This window comes from Erpetoichthys calabaricus, chromosome 3 (assembly GCF_900747795.2).
Source record: "Erpetoichthys calabaricus chromosome 3, fErpCal1.3, whole genome shotgun sequence".
NCBI classification, from domain to species: Eukaryota; Metazoa; Chordata; class Cladistia; order Polypteriformes; family Polypteridae; genus Erpetoichthys; species Erpetoichthys calabaricus.
In genome coordinates this window covers 32,647,674-32,663,096 of record NC_041396.2, presented here as the reverse complement: position 1 = coordinate 32,663,096, position 15,423 = coordinate 32,647,674, and the positions used below count along the sequence as shown (strand labels likewise).

The window sequence follows — 15,423 nt, the reverse complement described above, 5'->3', positions numbered from 1 at the left end:
CTGCATCTTCTTTCAGCTGATCCCGTTAAGGGTTGCCACAGCAGATCATCTTTTTCCACATTACTCTCACTGCACCACTCGGAGTATTTATATCACTGTATCTGAGTGGGAAATCACAGCAGCAGCTGATTGGAAAGAGAGATATCGGTATACAGCATGAAGCAGATGCTGCCTGAGCCACAGCAAACGCTTCAGAGACTTCCCTGTACGGATTTCGCGGTTTAGAAACAGTTTCATCCCAAGAACTCTAAACGCACTAAATCAGTCCATCAAGTGCTCCTTGTAGAAATGTTTGGACTTATAAGTACAACCCAACTGTAAACTTGCACTACAGTTATAATATTGCACAACCTGCGCCACTTTATAAAGCGCGTATTTACATGTGATGACGGTATTCATTTCTAAGATGAAATGCAGCAAAACATGTTGATTATATTATACAGATAAAACTTTAACTTCATTTAAATAATCTGTATTGTTAATAATTAAACATGTGAGGACACGGTGCCGCAGCGCTAGCTAGTTCAGTAATTGTTCCTGCCTTGCGCTGTATTCTTGCTGGTGCTGACGCGACACTGGAAAGATAGACGGATATAATAATTAAACACGTACTACTAAGATATTTCAATGTTCCTTAAATGTTTTGAAGAATCGAAGTTCTAAGCTTACAGATGGCTTCACGTCTATTACATAGCTTATTGTGTGGAATTGGAGGTTAGTACGTTTGAAAGAGACAGTACTGCTGTGATAAATTATTTCATTGAAGGTTGCGCATGGCGCAGCAAGCCTCTTGCGTGAGACATGACCAAGCACTGCGCCACCGTGTTCCCATGTTTAATAACATGCTTTCATTCCTATCATCATGAAAAAGATATCACGTATACATCTCAGTATTTTAATTATTCAGAGAGCTGTAATATCACGAATGTAATGGATTATGTGTCCTGTCGGAGAAAGAGAAAGCCCGTTTAAAAAGCAGGTAGTGATTCACACATGTAGAGTACATAGAAGATCAAATACAGAACAAAGCATTTAACATGCCACTTTAGTTACAATGGGATTTGAGAAACTAGTAAATTAAACGATTTTAAGATGAAGTTTATGATGTTCTACTTTAATGGCAAAATAAACTACGTGATTAAAGTGGAAATTTCGAGATTAAAGTTAACATTTCGTGCTTTTTTCCCCACGGTGTGCCTTTTTTTTGTCTGTACCCTAATAAACTTTCATATGACACTCAGACGGTGGGCTACGACTCGCCTTTTCACGGCGACTTTGATATGTGATTTCTTTTTTATTTCGGGCACTGTGCGACTTTGTGAAGTTGAGCCTTCGAGTTTCTCCGACACTCTGTCACTTGATCAGCTTCCTTTTGTTGATTATACCACTGTTTAAACCAACAAATAGTACGTTTTTCCTTTGCCTCCACTTGGTATTCGCTGAAATTCTTATATTTTCTCCCGTGCTTTTCCCATTGTCTTTTCACAGAAGGCTATTTATATTGATTTGCATATTCAAAGAGGCGTAATTCTGGAAGGAGTTGGGGCGGGACAGAAGGCGCGTGCACGTGCGTTACTTTTCACGCAAATCAGGATTTATGTAGTAGAAGAACATGAAAGTATGCATGCGCACAGATTCCTGCATCTGGATTTTTCTGTGCGTACGCACAATCCCGCTTTTGTGCTTACGCCATGTTATAGTGTGAGTTCTACGCACGGCGTTATACATGAGGACCCTGGACAGCCTTCAGATCTGGATGAGCACCTGGAAAATTCAGTTTAATTTACAGAAAAGTGCAAAGTGCTATGCATGGCCAAAAGGACGTCAGTTACAAATACAAGGCGGGAAACACCGTCGTGTAAGAAGCAACCTATGCAAAGGATTTTGGGGTTTATGTTAATGTTAAACACAGCTACAGGAGATGCGCAAACCAGTGTGTTTCTTCATGCCGGTCCCAAGCATGGATAAATGGGGAGGGTTACGTCAGGAAGGGCATCCGGTGTAAAATTTTGCCAAATCAATATGCGGACAAAAATACAAATTTCCATACTGGATCGGTCCAGCCCTGGGTTAACAACAGCCGCCACTAGTACTGTTAGCCAACAGGGTGCTGGCGGAAATTGGGCTACTGTTGGCCGAAGAAGAAGAAGGAGAAGAAGAGGGGGGAGACGTGTCCGGAGGCAGGAGGAGAGGAGGAAAGTAAAGAGAATGGAACTGAGGGTAGGAACTTTGAATATTGGCAGTATGACTGGTAATGGGAGAGAGTTAGCAGATATGATGGAGAGAAGGAAGGTTGATATATTGTGCGTGCAAGAGACTAATTGGAAGGGGAGTAAAGCCAGTTGGATCGGAGGTGGATTCAAATTGTTCTAGATAGATAGATAGATAGATAGATAGATAGATAGATAGATAGATAGATAGATAGATAGATAGATAGATAGATAGATAGATAGATAGATAGATAGATAGATAGATAGATAGATAGATAGATAGATAGATAGATAGATAGATACTTTATTAATCCCAGGGGGAAATTCACATACTCCAGCAGCAAAAAATATTAAATTAAAGAGTAATAAAAAATGCAGGTAAAAAACAGACAACTTGAATAATGTTCAATGTTTACCCCCTCTGGTGGAATTGAAGAGTCGCATAGTTTGGGGGAGGAATGATCTTCTCAGTCTGTCAGTGGAGCAGGACAGTGACAGCAGTCTGTCGCTGAAATTGCTCCTCTGTCTGGAGATGACACTGTTTAATGGATGTAGTGGATTCTCCATAATTGATAGGAGCCTGCTGAGTGCCCGTTGCTCTGCTACGGATGTCAATGGTGTGGATGGGATGAGAAATCGGGTAGGAGTTATTCTGAAGGAACAGTATGTCAAGAGTGTTTTGGAGGTGAAAAGAGTGTCAGGCAGAGTAATGATTATGAAGCTGGAAAATGGAGGTGTGATGATGAATGTTGTTAGTGCATATGCCCAGCAAGTTGGGTGTGCAATGGGTGAGAAAGAAGATTTTTTGGAGTGAGTTGGATGAAGTGATGAACAGTGTACCCAAGGGACAGAAAGTGGTGATTGGAGCAGATTTCAATGGACATGTTGGTGAAGGGAACAGAGGAGATGAGGAGGTGATGGGTAGGTATGGTATCAAGGAGAGGAATGAAGAAGGTCAGAGGATAATGGATTTTGACAAAAGGATGTACATGGCTGTGATGAATACGTATTTTAAGAAGAGGGAGGAACATAGGGTTACGTACAAGAGTGGAGGAAGATGCACAGAGGTAGATTACATCCTATGCAGAATAGTTGATCTGAAGGAGATTGAAGACTGCAAAGTAGTGGCAGGGGAAAGTGTAGTTAAGCAGCATAGCAGCCTGTAGGATGACGATGGAGATCAACAAGAGGAAGAGAGTGAGGGCAGAGCCAAGGATCAAATGGTGGAAGTTGAAAAAGGAAGACTGCAAGGTTGAGTTTAGGGAGGAGGTGAGTCAGGCACTGGGTGGCAGTGAAGAGTTACCAGACAGCTGGGAAACTACAGCAGATGTAGTAAGGGTGACAGCAAGAAGGGTGCTTGGTATGACATCTGGAAAGAGGAAGGAGGAAAAGGAAACCTGGTGGTGGAATGAGGAAATACAGGAGAGTATACAGAGGAAGAGGATGGCAAAGAAGAAGTGGGATAGTCAGAGAGATGCAGAAAGTAGTCAAGAGTACAAGGAGATAAGGCACAAGGTGAAGAGAGAGGTGGCAAAGGCTAAGGAAAAGGCGTATGATGAGTTGTATGAGAGGTTGGACATTAAGGAGGGAAAAAAGGACCTGTACCGATTGGCTAGACAGAGGGACAGAGCTGGAAAAGATGTGCAGCAGGTTAGGGTTATAAAGGATAAAGATGGAAATGTACTCACAAGCGAGGAGAGTATGTTGAGCAGATGGAAAGAGTACTGTGAGAGGCTGATGAATGAAGAGAACAAGAGAGAGAAGAGGTTGGATGATGTGGAGATAGTGAATCAGGAAGTGCAATGGATTAGCAAGGAGGAAGTAAGGACAGCTATAAAGAGTATGTCCAGATGACATACCTATGGAAGAATGGAGGTATTTAGGAGAGATGGCAGCAGAGTTTTTAACCAGATTGTTAAATGAAATCTTGGAAAGTGAGAGGATGCCTGAGGAGTGGAGAAGAGGTGTACTGGTGCCGATATTTAAGAATAAAGGGGATGTGCAGGACTGCAGTAACTACAGGGGAATAAAATTGATGAGCCACAGCATGAAGTTATGGGAAAGAGTAGTGGAAGCTAGGTTAAGAAGTAAGGTGATGATTAGTGAGCAGCAGTATGGTTTCATGCCAAGAAAGAGCACCACAGATGCAATGTTTGCTCTGAGGATGTTGATAGAGAAGTTTAGAGAAGGCCAGAAGGAGTTGCATTGGGTCTTTGTGGACCTGGAGAAAGCATATGACAGGGTGCCTCGAGAGGAGCTGTGGTATTGTATGAGGAAGTCGGGAGTGGCAGAGAAGTATGTAAGAGTTGTACAGGATATGTATGAGGGAAGTGTGACAGTGGTGAGGTCTGCGGTAGACGCGACGGATGCATTCAAGGTGGAGGTGGGATTACATTAGGGATCAGCTCTGAGCCCTTTCTTATTTGCAATGGTGATGGACAAGTTGACAGACGAGATTAGACAGGAGTCCCCGTGGACTATGATGTTTGCTGATGACATTGTGATCTGTAGCGATAGTAGGGAGCAGGTTGAGGAGACCCTGGAGAGGTGGAGATATGCTCTAGAGAGGAGAGGAATGAAGGTCAGAAGGAACAAGACAGAATACAGGTGTGTAAATGAGAGGGAGGTCAGTGGAATGGTGAGGATGCAGGGAGTAGAGTTGGCGAAGGTGGATGAGTTTAAATACTTGGGATCAACAGTAGAGAGTAATGGGGATTGTGGAAGAGAGGTGAAAAAGAGAGTGTAGGCAGGGTGGAATGGGTGGAGAAGAGTGTCAGAAGTGATTTGTGACAGACGGGTAGTAGCAAGAGTGAAAGGGAAGGTCTACAGGACGGTAGTGAGACCAGCTTTGTTATATGGGTTGGAGACGGTGGCACTGACCAGAAAGCAGGAGACATAGCTGGAGATGGCAGAGTTAAAGATGCTAAGATTTGCACTGGGTGTGACGAGGAAGGATAGGGATTAAAAATGAGTACATTAGAGGGTCAGCTCAAGTTGGACGGTTGGGAGACAAAGTCAGAGAGGTGAGATTGTGTTGGTTTGGACATGTGCAGAGGAGAGATGTTGGGTATATTGGGAGAAGGATGCTAAGGATAGAGCTGCCAGGGAAAAGGAAAAGAGGAAGGCCTAAGCGAAGGTTTATGGATGTGGTGAGAGAGGACATGCAAGTGATGGGGATAACAGAACAAGATGCAGAGGACAGAAAGATACGGAAGAAGATGATCCGCTTTGGCAACCCCTAATGGGAGCAGCCGAAAGAAGAAGATGTTAATGCAATATTTTCATTGACTAAGTGTTGTGGGGTACAAAATCTGTTTATTTTGGTTTATATTTCCATTATATTTTGTTCAAGACAAGACAACAGTGTTCTCCCCGTGTCTGCGTGGGTTTCCTCCGGGCGCTCCGGTTTCCTCCCACAGTCCAAAGACATGCAGGTTAGGTGCATTGGCGATTCTAAATTGTCCCTAGTGTGTGCTTGGTGTGTGGGTGTGTGTATGTGTAAGGTATTCTTGGCTCATAAATGGCCTATAGTCAAGGATGCTGAGCCTTTGTATGTTTAAATGTATTCTTGTATATCAAAAGTAATATTTAGGTCTGAGATATCATTAAAACATTGTATGTTGTTCGTGCCGATAATAAGTAAGTCTCCTGAAGTGCTGAGTGACAGGTTGTATTAGACCTAAAGCACTTGTGTGGTTTAAAGTGCTAGAGGTTAATCAGCGTGTGTGTGTTATTCATGGAGCACTGTTGTGGTTAGGGTCTGTGTGTATGGTATATCTATGTATGTGTGTGTTCATCTTAAAGTGCAACAGTAGACCAACAAGATAACGAACTTGACAAGTACACTTACCCTTGGGAAATCAGGTAAAGGGTAAGTAGAGGGGAATACTATGATAATACACTAAGCAATGCACAAAAGTAATTAAAAAGGCAAATAAAATGTTAGGTTATATTATACAAACTGTTGAATTTAAGTCACAGGACGTTTTGCTCAAACAATATAATGCACTTGTAAGACCGCATCTGAAGTGTTGTGTGCTGTTCTGGTCACCACGGTGTAAGAAAGACATAGCAGCACTTGAAGCTGTGCAGAGCAGAGCAGAGCAACCAAGTGCATTCCAGAACTTAAGGACATATCCTCCTCTGACAGATTCAGAGAAATAAACCTGTTAGTTTGATCAGAGGAGACAGTGTGGGGACCTAATCCAGGTATTTAAAATCCTCAGAAGGCATTGAAAAAGTAGAATCATCAACATTCTTTCAGATCGAGGATGAATCACATACTGGAGGAGATCAGTAGAATTTAAGAGGGAATGATTTTAAAACTTTAGCCAGGAAGCACTTCTTTACACAAAATGTTGTGGGACTCAACCGTTAAGAAGTATATGGATGAGATATTGGGACAGCATAGCTATTAGCTAAACAAATGGGCTTGATGGACTGAATGATCTTGTCTTGTTTGTCAAATTTCTTTTATTCTTATGTTCTTATGTCTCTGATATACTTATTTTTACCCCCACCTCCCTTCTGGTCCTGTGTGTGAACCGCTGAGTTATTAATACTAATTAACTTTGTCTTGCTGACACTTACCAGTTACTGTCAGGTTCATTCCTGCTTCACCAAAGGTCCCACTTTTGAAGCTACCAACTCGACAAACATAGCTTCCACTGTCTGTCAACAATACTTTTCTTAGAAACAAGGAGGCGTCTCCCACTGTGGTATCAAACATAAGTTGGGTTCGGCTCCTGTAACTTGGGGATTCTTTCCCAGGCTGCCTGGTTCCATTCTCATAAGCCATAATAATGGAGGATTTTGAGGAGTTCTGCTTTGTCCAGTACACAAAAGAGCTCACTAGCTCAATGGATCCATTGAAGGTACAAGGAATGACAACATCATGGAAAAGATCAACAACCACCGTCTTATTTACTGTGACGTGGATTTCTAAGAACAAAAAAGGAAGACATATTCAAAGTGAAAAAATCAAAAGCACCTTTGTCTAGAAAAATACATAATGAGTTATATAATCGTAGATACTTTTGTTACCCTGATGACCTGCTAAAGTTCACTATTTTAATGAAATATTTTAACCTAATGAGAAAACTGAGTCTAGAGATAGAGGCAAGTCAAATTTGTGTTTATTTTCATCCTAAGCCAGTGAGTTGTTTCATTCTCTAGTGGTAAGTTTCAAAGTCCCTTGTTGTGGTTGTGTTTGAAACAGACAAAACTAAACACAGTTCTGTACTTTCAAAATTGCTGCCAGGTAGTAAGAGAGGAATTCAAAATAATAACTTTATTTATACAAATTGGAGCCTGAAGGGACTGCACAGGGACTGAACCCTGAGTGTGGAGCATTACTTGAACAATATTTATTAGTGAACAGCTTGCACGGAAGGTTAAACTTACTATACAATAACACAAAGAGTAGATGGATGCTTAGTTTTTTAATGTGTTTATCAGAATTCCTGCCAGATGTCTGATTTTATTCTAAACCAGTTACACACAGACAGTTCGCAATAGGAGGGAATCCGGAAGAAAAAAAACAATAAAAAGGTTAAAATGGGGTTTACAGGACACAACAACACAAAGATGAAGCATTTGTCCTCTCAATGCAGTTTCATCTATGGAGTTCCTACATTAGTGTCATTAGTGATTTCAACTTACTCTCCTAACCCTTGAAAAGGTTAAATGTGTAATATGTTATTTTAAATATTATATTAGCATGCAACACTGTGATGAGTTTTTGAAAATGTAACTATTGACTCAGAAGAACAGATCAAAGATTTACTACCTTTTGGGTTCATGTTTGAAGAAGATGTCAGTTGTGCCTCAGCTATCGCATTTACAGTCCAATTCTTTTTTTCAGACCAATCAGCTCTGGTGTTATTCGTCTTGTCAGTATGTTTTAAATGGTCTGTTGACTCAAAGTGGCTCAAATTTAAACAGTTGCTCCCCATTTCCAGCTCCTCTATAATGCACTCTGCACTCTGAGAATGAGAGCAATTGGAGGGCTGGACTTTTCTATCCGAGTACAGCAACACAGTCTTTTGGAATGTCTTGACCTCTTTCTCCAATTGTATGTGGGTAGAACTGGTATTAGTTATGAAGCTGCAGTGGCACAATGCAATAGGAGTTTCTGACATCTCTGAAGAATAGACTACAAAATAAAATAATAGCAAGCTGAATGGAAAAGGAAGGTGTGAAGAATAGACCCCTCTTTCCACAAAACAAATGCATCACATTTGAATGACAAACAAAGACTTGTTAAACTGTGAGAGCTGAATGGGAAGTAGGTAGCAGATGTCTTCATTATAGAAAAACACAATTAAAAATGAGTTATTAGACAATAGCAGTTAAGTTATATGTTGAATATTTGCTTCTGAAATAACTGATGTGGAAACTTCCACAAAGGTGTGAAGCTTCCAAAAGATGTTACTCAACTTAACTTAGCTTGGCCCCAGATGCTTCCTGCAGACCACAAAAGCGGGAAACTGGCAAAACAACTAATGAAAGCCCCACAAGAGAAGGGATGACCATAAACCCTCAACTTGTATTAAAGGGAAAAACAAAAAGACCATTATCTTCTTCTTCTTCTTGTTTTCCTATGTCTGTGTTGGGTTACTGTGCCTGATCAACCATCTCTATACAGTTCGGTATTTCACCTCCTAACCAATCTTTCAAATCTCTTTTCAATAGCTCTCCCTGCAGGCTAATGTATGAGTATTGGGCATCACTAAACCTCATATATTCTTTTCCTCTTTATCTTCAATCCTACATCTTTTTCAGCCCTTTTCCATTCTTTCAACTTCCTCTTTCAACATTCATATCAGATGAAAGAGGTAAGGAGTTAAAGAAGATCCCCAGTGCAGACCAACTCTAACTGGGATTTTTTTCTGTTACATCAACAATGCCTCCTCACTGAGACCTCACTCCCTCGTAACATATCCTGGTCAATGTCCCATAATTCTCTGGTACTTATTTCTCTCTCAGCAAAGTACATAAAATGCTCAACAGAGCAAAGAGATGAACAAGGAGTTTCCTAAAATTAATCCCAAGCAAATAATTCCCAAAATTAATTCTAAAATAAGAATCCTAAATTACAGAGCAAGAAGTAATAAAACATCTAATAAATTCAAACAGCAAACAATACTTATAGAGGGAGGGTTCAGTACTCATGACATCAGAGTGTCCTCGTCCCACAAAGAACAAGGAACAACAGAACATTCAAAAAGACAGAACATTATTATACACATAACAGGAAATACATAAAATGTGTCATGTAATAACTCAAACAACAAACATAACAATAATAAACATAATATCCATGAACACACCTGAATTTATAATAGTAAACATGAAAACTTTTGAAGGAAAAACTGATGAGCCGCAGTATGAAGTTTACCAGTGTGGAGTATTAATTGTATCATAAACGTTTTAAGTCACCTTGGATAAAGGCATCAGCCAAATAAGTAAATGAGAGTATTAAGACTGAATGAGATCCCTAATCAACCAGAAATTGCCTTATTTTGTCTCATTTACATGGCACCATAAGAGGATGTACAGAAGACAAGTTAAACCATGAGCTCTCACCTTTGACATCATAAAACACACAAAGCATTATAGCACATGAAAATATTTGTATGGAGTATACAGAGGAGAAAAATGAGAGAATATTGGGGGCCATGGTACTAGAAGGATCTCCTGACTTCAGACAGGCTATTGGTCTAGAAGATCTGGTAAAAGGCAGGGCAGTTGTCTCATTGAATGCTGATGTCACCGGTTGATCCTCCTTTTGTTTCTTGAATTTTGCTTATAATGTTTTCTGCAATAGAAATACCAAATATAATTTTAGCATTTTTAGCATTATAAGGTAAAAATTAGGTTGATTTGTTTATTCTTTTCTTTATACAAGTCCTTGATCCCTCCTATAATGATATGAAACACATAGATTGGGTTATCCTTGCAAACACAAAAATCCTCTTTTTTCAATATATCTGTTCTAAGGTGATATTGATAGGTTGGGTTCAAGTTGCTCTGGAAATCATAAAAAATGTGTTCTGAGATATTTCAGGTAGAGAAAGTAAAACTTTCAATTTTTATATATGTGATCTACCAAACCACTCGCTGGCACCATGATTAGCAATTACACAATAGCAAAATTCACTTGAAACTTCTAAGTTTAACTATAGTAGGGCAACTTTTGAGTAGATGCGGCAAAGACTAAACAACATAAACATAAAAATAAAAATTTTAACTGTGGAGCCAGTTCTACATGAAATTTCAATGCAGTAAGAGATTAAAGGAAACTCCTCAGAGGATGTAATAAGGGAGGTAAAAAAGAAGCTGCAAAGCAAAAAAATATTGAATTAACGTAAACCGTCCTAATTAAGGGTGTTCATTATAAATGTAATGATTTACTTCATGAGAAAGAAGTACATAATTTATAAGAACAGTTACATCAAATATTTGAAATATTCCAATGTGTGCTTCAAACTAAATGTTTAAAATCTAAATATTCATAATTGTTATAGAATTACAATTCCTGCTGCCTGGAAAAGGTTACTGAAGCATTCAGGCCATCACTACCAGAATGTTTAATAGTTTCTTCCGTCAAGCCATGAGGCTCCTAAACATTCAGGGAAGACTGATAGCACATACACATCTTTCCACTCAGCCAGAACATGTCTTTATATTTATTATTATATTTATTATCATACTGTTATTTTCTTCCTTCTTCCAGTGTCATCTCTACATCTGTTCCTTCTATTAAGATATTTTTACATTTTGGCACAACACGCTAATGTTTTGTACCTGTAGATATCATAAATGTGTACTGGTCGGCACTGCACTATCTATGTTTGTACCAGTGTCTGTTGTTGCACTGGCCTGCAATGTCTGTACTTGCTTCCACATGTGTACGTTCCTGTAGTCCAGTTTTCTTTTTAGCACCGTGATCCCGGAGGAGCATTGTTTTATTTCACTGTGTATTGCACTGACTGTACTGTATGGTTGAAATGACAATAAAAAGCTACTACTACTTTTACTAAAATTCATTATTTTTTATCCTCTGATGCAGATCTTTAGAGGGCTTGATTCCTGTAAAGGATCAGAAATCAAACAGTGTAAAACGATTCCCTACATACTTATGTTTGAAATGTGTCTTAGTGACTCTTAGTGGGTCAGGACCACCAGTAAAGAGTCATATATGAAAAATCTTATCATATTCATGATCAGCAACGTTGAAATAGAAAAAAAACAACACTCCACATACCTGTATTACTGATCTCCATTGTTGTAGAAATTAACAACTTAATTAAAGAAAGAAACGTATCTTCTACCAGGACAAGTTTTCATAGCTATTATCCTTGAAATGTTCTGTTTATGTGACTACTGTCCAGTATTGCTTACAGGACATCTGTTGTTCACTTGACCTTTATCTGGTTTCCTGAGATGCCTGAAGTGGTGTCTGCCAGGCAGTGTGGTGTAGTCATTAAGGTTTGGACCTCAAGCCCTGAGGTTGTGAGTTTAAGTCCTGCTAGTTAACACTCGACCTGCCTCTGCTCCAACTTTAAAACCAATTGCATCAGAAATGTCATTTGTCACCTTGAATAAAGATGTCAGGTAAATAGTAACTGTCTTTGCAATTTATTTCAGATGAGTGCTATGTTACCTTATAATTATTCTCTCACACCATTTTCTCAAAAGCTTTGCAAAAAAGGAGTAAATTTGACCCTTTGTTATCCCATTAGACGGTGATCCCCTGGGGTCAGTTGATGTAACATGAACAACTTCAAGCCCTTTTTATAATTTTTACTGAAGACACATATTACTGTATTCTTCATCATAATGGTGTAATTTCCTGAACAAAACACTTAATATATCCAAAATGGCCTTAAAATGATGGCTTCTCAGGTCTAGAAAGCCAAAAATAGGCAGGGGCCCCAACAATGCTTGATGTTTTGCATAACTAGACATGAAGATTAAATTTATATCACATTGTGGGGTTTTCTCATAAAAGTGAGTCAGTAACAATATAAGACATTTAAGACTAATAACACCAGCGCTAACCATATGTGTGTAAGGGAGCTTGTGAGAAACCACTAAAAGGATATTAGGGAGGCTAAAAGGCAGTTGGAGAGGAAAGTTAAAGAAATATTAAAGAGATTCTTTCAATATGTTAGTAGGAAGCCAACACACCGGCGGTTTTTAAAAATTTCATTAATGATATATTTCTAGACTTATTGGGAATTTTAGTATCAGTGTATAGTGATAATATACTAATGTTATCTAACTAGTCATTAAGCCCATTACAATAACTGGCACTAGAACAGTAGTGCATAAACATTAGTAGGAACAGTCTATATTAAATGGCAAGGGACTTTGACCTCATTCTTTTTGTTGGTCGTATTTTTCTTTGTCTTTCAGCCTTTCTTTTGTTGATGTTTACTTGCTGAGCTGACCGTTCTTCATGGGCTGCTGCCGTGTATTGTGTGTCTTTAATTTTCTGAGACAGTAATACTGTCTTGTACATCCGTAATATACCTTTAATTTTCTCTGGCGGTAATACAGGCGTGCACGTCGGTAATATGCCTTTAACTTTCTCTGACAGTAATATTGCGCATTGCACCGTGCCCCGCGCATGCGCACTTCACTAGAAGACACACACACACGGACACCTGGACGCACACAAAGATTTTATTAAAGAAGATGATTTTGATGATTATGTTTGCCATTTTGAGAGGTACTGGAAAACTTTGGGGAAAAAAACATTTTTTAACAAACTCAGTAAGTACAATTTACATAAGGACCCTGTGCTAATTTTTGGGGTATTAAATCTCTCATTTAGTGGCTAAGTAAGCAAACAGCAATCACCAGCTCTTCATTAGCAAACCCCAAAACTGTTAAAGAAAAAGTCCAAAGTCACAAACTCAGCACAGAATTCCATGGCAGATGACAGCAAGACACCTCTCTGTCAAATGAGCTGAGTGGGGCTGAAGGATTTAAGTCATAAACACAAGAGACAAGATTAATAGTTTTGAGCCAGCAGCCAAAGCAATTCAAATATTTTAATGTTAAAGTGGAGCAGTGTTAAGAATGTGCAGTGTTTAAAAAAAGGAAACAAAGAAAAAACAAATGGAGGCATCTGAGAAGCAAACGAGAAAGGCCAAATTCTAAAACTGCATTAGTAAAGTCAGAAGATCAGTTGTGGAAACAATATTAAAACAGCCATATGTACATGAGAGCTTTGTTTTAGTTTACTTCTCTTGGCCCACATTTGATGTTTTGAAGAGCACACTACAGGAAACTGGTAATTCTGAGAAAAGTTAACCACAGAGGTGTATTGGCTGCAGAGAGCAAAGCAAACATGTTATTTAGCATTGCATTGTTAGAGTTTTCTATACACAAGAAATGAATAAATATTAGTTTTTCATTTTGTCATAATAATCATAAATTAAGGATTTACAAGCTTTAAACTGTAATACTGAGAGATGTATTATCACCCTCTGGAGCCTCTAAAATGAAGTTATTTTAGTACACCACATTGCATGAAATTACATAACCACTTTATCGATGTTTAGAAATTGTTTTCAAGTCCAAAAGAAACCTCTGTTAACGTCTAGCTACACAACACTGTGTGACTAAGGGATGTGTTATAGGTAGTACCTAATGTAAATGGTTATTGTTATTGAGTTTCATAGCGCATGTATCCCCACAAGAATTGCTCAGTAATTCCTTTTGCACAGCCACGAAATAATCTGATGTGACTCCTATAATCTCAAATGTGACAACCCTCTAATTTGATCAAGAGCAAGTCTATATACATTTATATATATATATATATATATATATATATATATATATATATATATATATATATATACTAATAAAAGGCAAAGCCCTCACTGACTGACTGACTGACTGACTGACTGACTCACTCACTGACTGACTGACTCACTCATCACTAATTCTCCAACTTCCCGTGTAGGTGGAAGGCTGAAATTTGGTAGGCTCATTCCTTACAGCTTACTTACAAAAGTTAGGCAGGTTTCATTTCGAAATTCTACGCGTAATGGTCATAACTGGAACATATTTTTTTGTCCATATACTGTAATGGAGGAGGCGGAGTCACGTATCGCGTCATCACGCCTCCTACCTAATCACGTGACCTAAAAACAAGGAAGAGATTTACAGCACGAGTCAAACGCAGGAACGAAGGTAAATGACGTTAATTTTTGACTGTCTTTTAATACTGTGTAAGCATACATATTAACACGTGCAATTAAACGTGTGCATTTACGGGGTGATTTCTCAGGCTTAAAAGCTCGCCTTTTATCAAACGCGGGAACAAAGGTAAATCACGTTCTTCACTGTCTTTTAATACTGTGTAACCATACATATTAACACATGTGCAATTAAACGTGTGCATTTACGGGGTGATTTCTCAGGCTTAAAAGCTCGCCTTTTACTAAAAAGGTAAATGCAAAACTATTTTCAATCATTCTATGATCTGCTTCTCACAACTGAAGGCACCGTGGCTGATGTTACGTCACTTGCTGTCCGACCATAAGCTTTACCTGGTAGGTAGCCGGACACTCACTTCACTCCCTTTCGGGAATCGAACCTCTGAGGTTTTCTTTTGTTCTTAATTAAAATTTAAAACCAATACTTCACCGCTGCTAAGCCCCTGTAGCGCTGACGTCTGAGGTTCGATTACCGTAAGCAAGTGCAGTGAGTGTGTAATTACATTCACGGCATTCGTAGTCTGATTCACAATCTGATTGTATGGGTGGTTACTTCCAGGTAACGCTTACACTTGGCCACCAAGTCAGCTCGAAGTGATCACTCGAGTAAAGGCAGCTTCACAAAAAAACTGATCCTTAACAAACTGTTATTAGTATATTTTCCCTCAATTTAAAAACGTTTTATTTTCTTCTTAATAAAAATTTAAAAGCGGTACTTCGCCGGTGCGAAGCACGTGGATTTCACCGACTGACACATACAGACAAACGAAGGTAAATGACGTTAATTTTTGACTATCTTTTAATACTGTGTAAGCATACATATTAACACGTGCAATTAAACTTCTGCATTTACGGGGTGATTTCTCAGGCTTAAAAGCTCGCCTTTTATCAAACGCGGGAACAAAGGTAACTGACGTTGTTCACTGTCTTTTAATACTGTGTAACCATACATATTAACACATGTGCAATTAAAC

At 39.0% G+C, this 15,423-nt stretch overlaps 1 protein-coding gene across 10 annotated transcripts in view; it reads right to left on the bottom strand.

The window, feature by feature from the left end:
- The window catches only part of LOC114647890 (V-set domain containing T-cell activation inhibitor 1-like), an 88,066-nt gene that overhangs the window by 70,733 nt on the left and 1,910 nt on the right, over positions 1–15,423 (bottom strand). For 5 of the 10 annotated variants that reach the window (XM_051924321.1, XM_051924324.1, XM_051924322.1 and 2 more), the window contains exons 2-4: positions 9,798–10,029; positions 7,999–8,364; positions 6,801–7,151 (exon numbers count right to left, since the gene is read on the bottom strand). The exons of 1 other annotated variant lie outside the window; for it this stretch is intronic. In XM_051924321.1, coding sequence (XP_051780281.1) covers positions 6,801–7,151; positions 7,999–8,364; positions 9,798–9,891 — 811 coding nt within the window. In that variant the 5' untranslated portion in view covers positions 9,892–10,029. 4 more of the 10 variants (XM_051924323.1, XM_051924327.1, XM_051924330.1 and 1 more) reach the window with 4 other exon arrangements.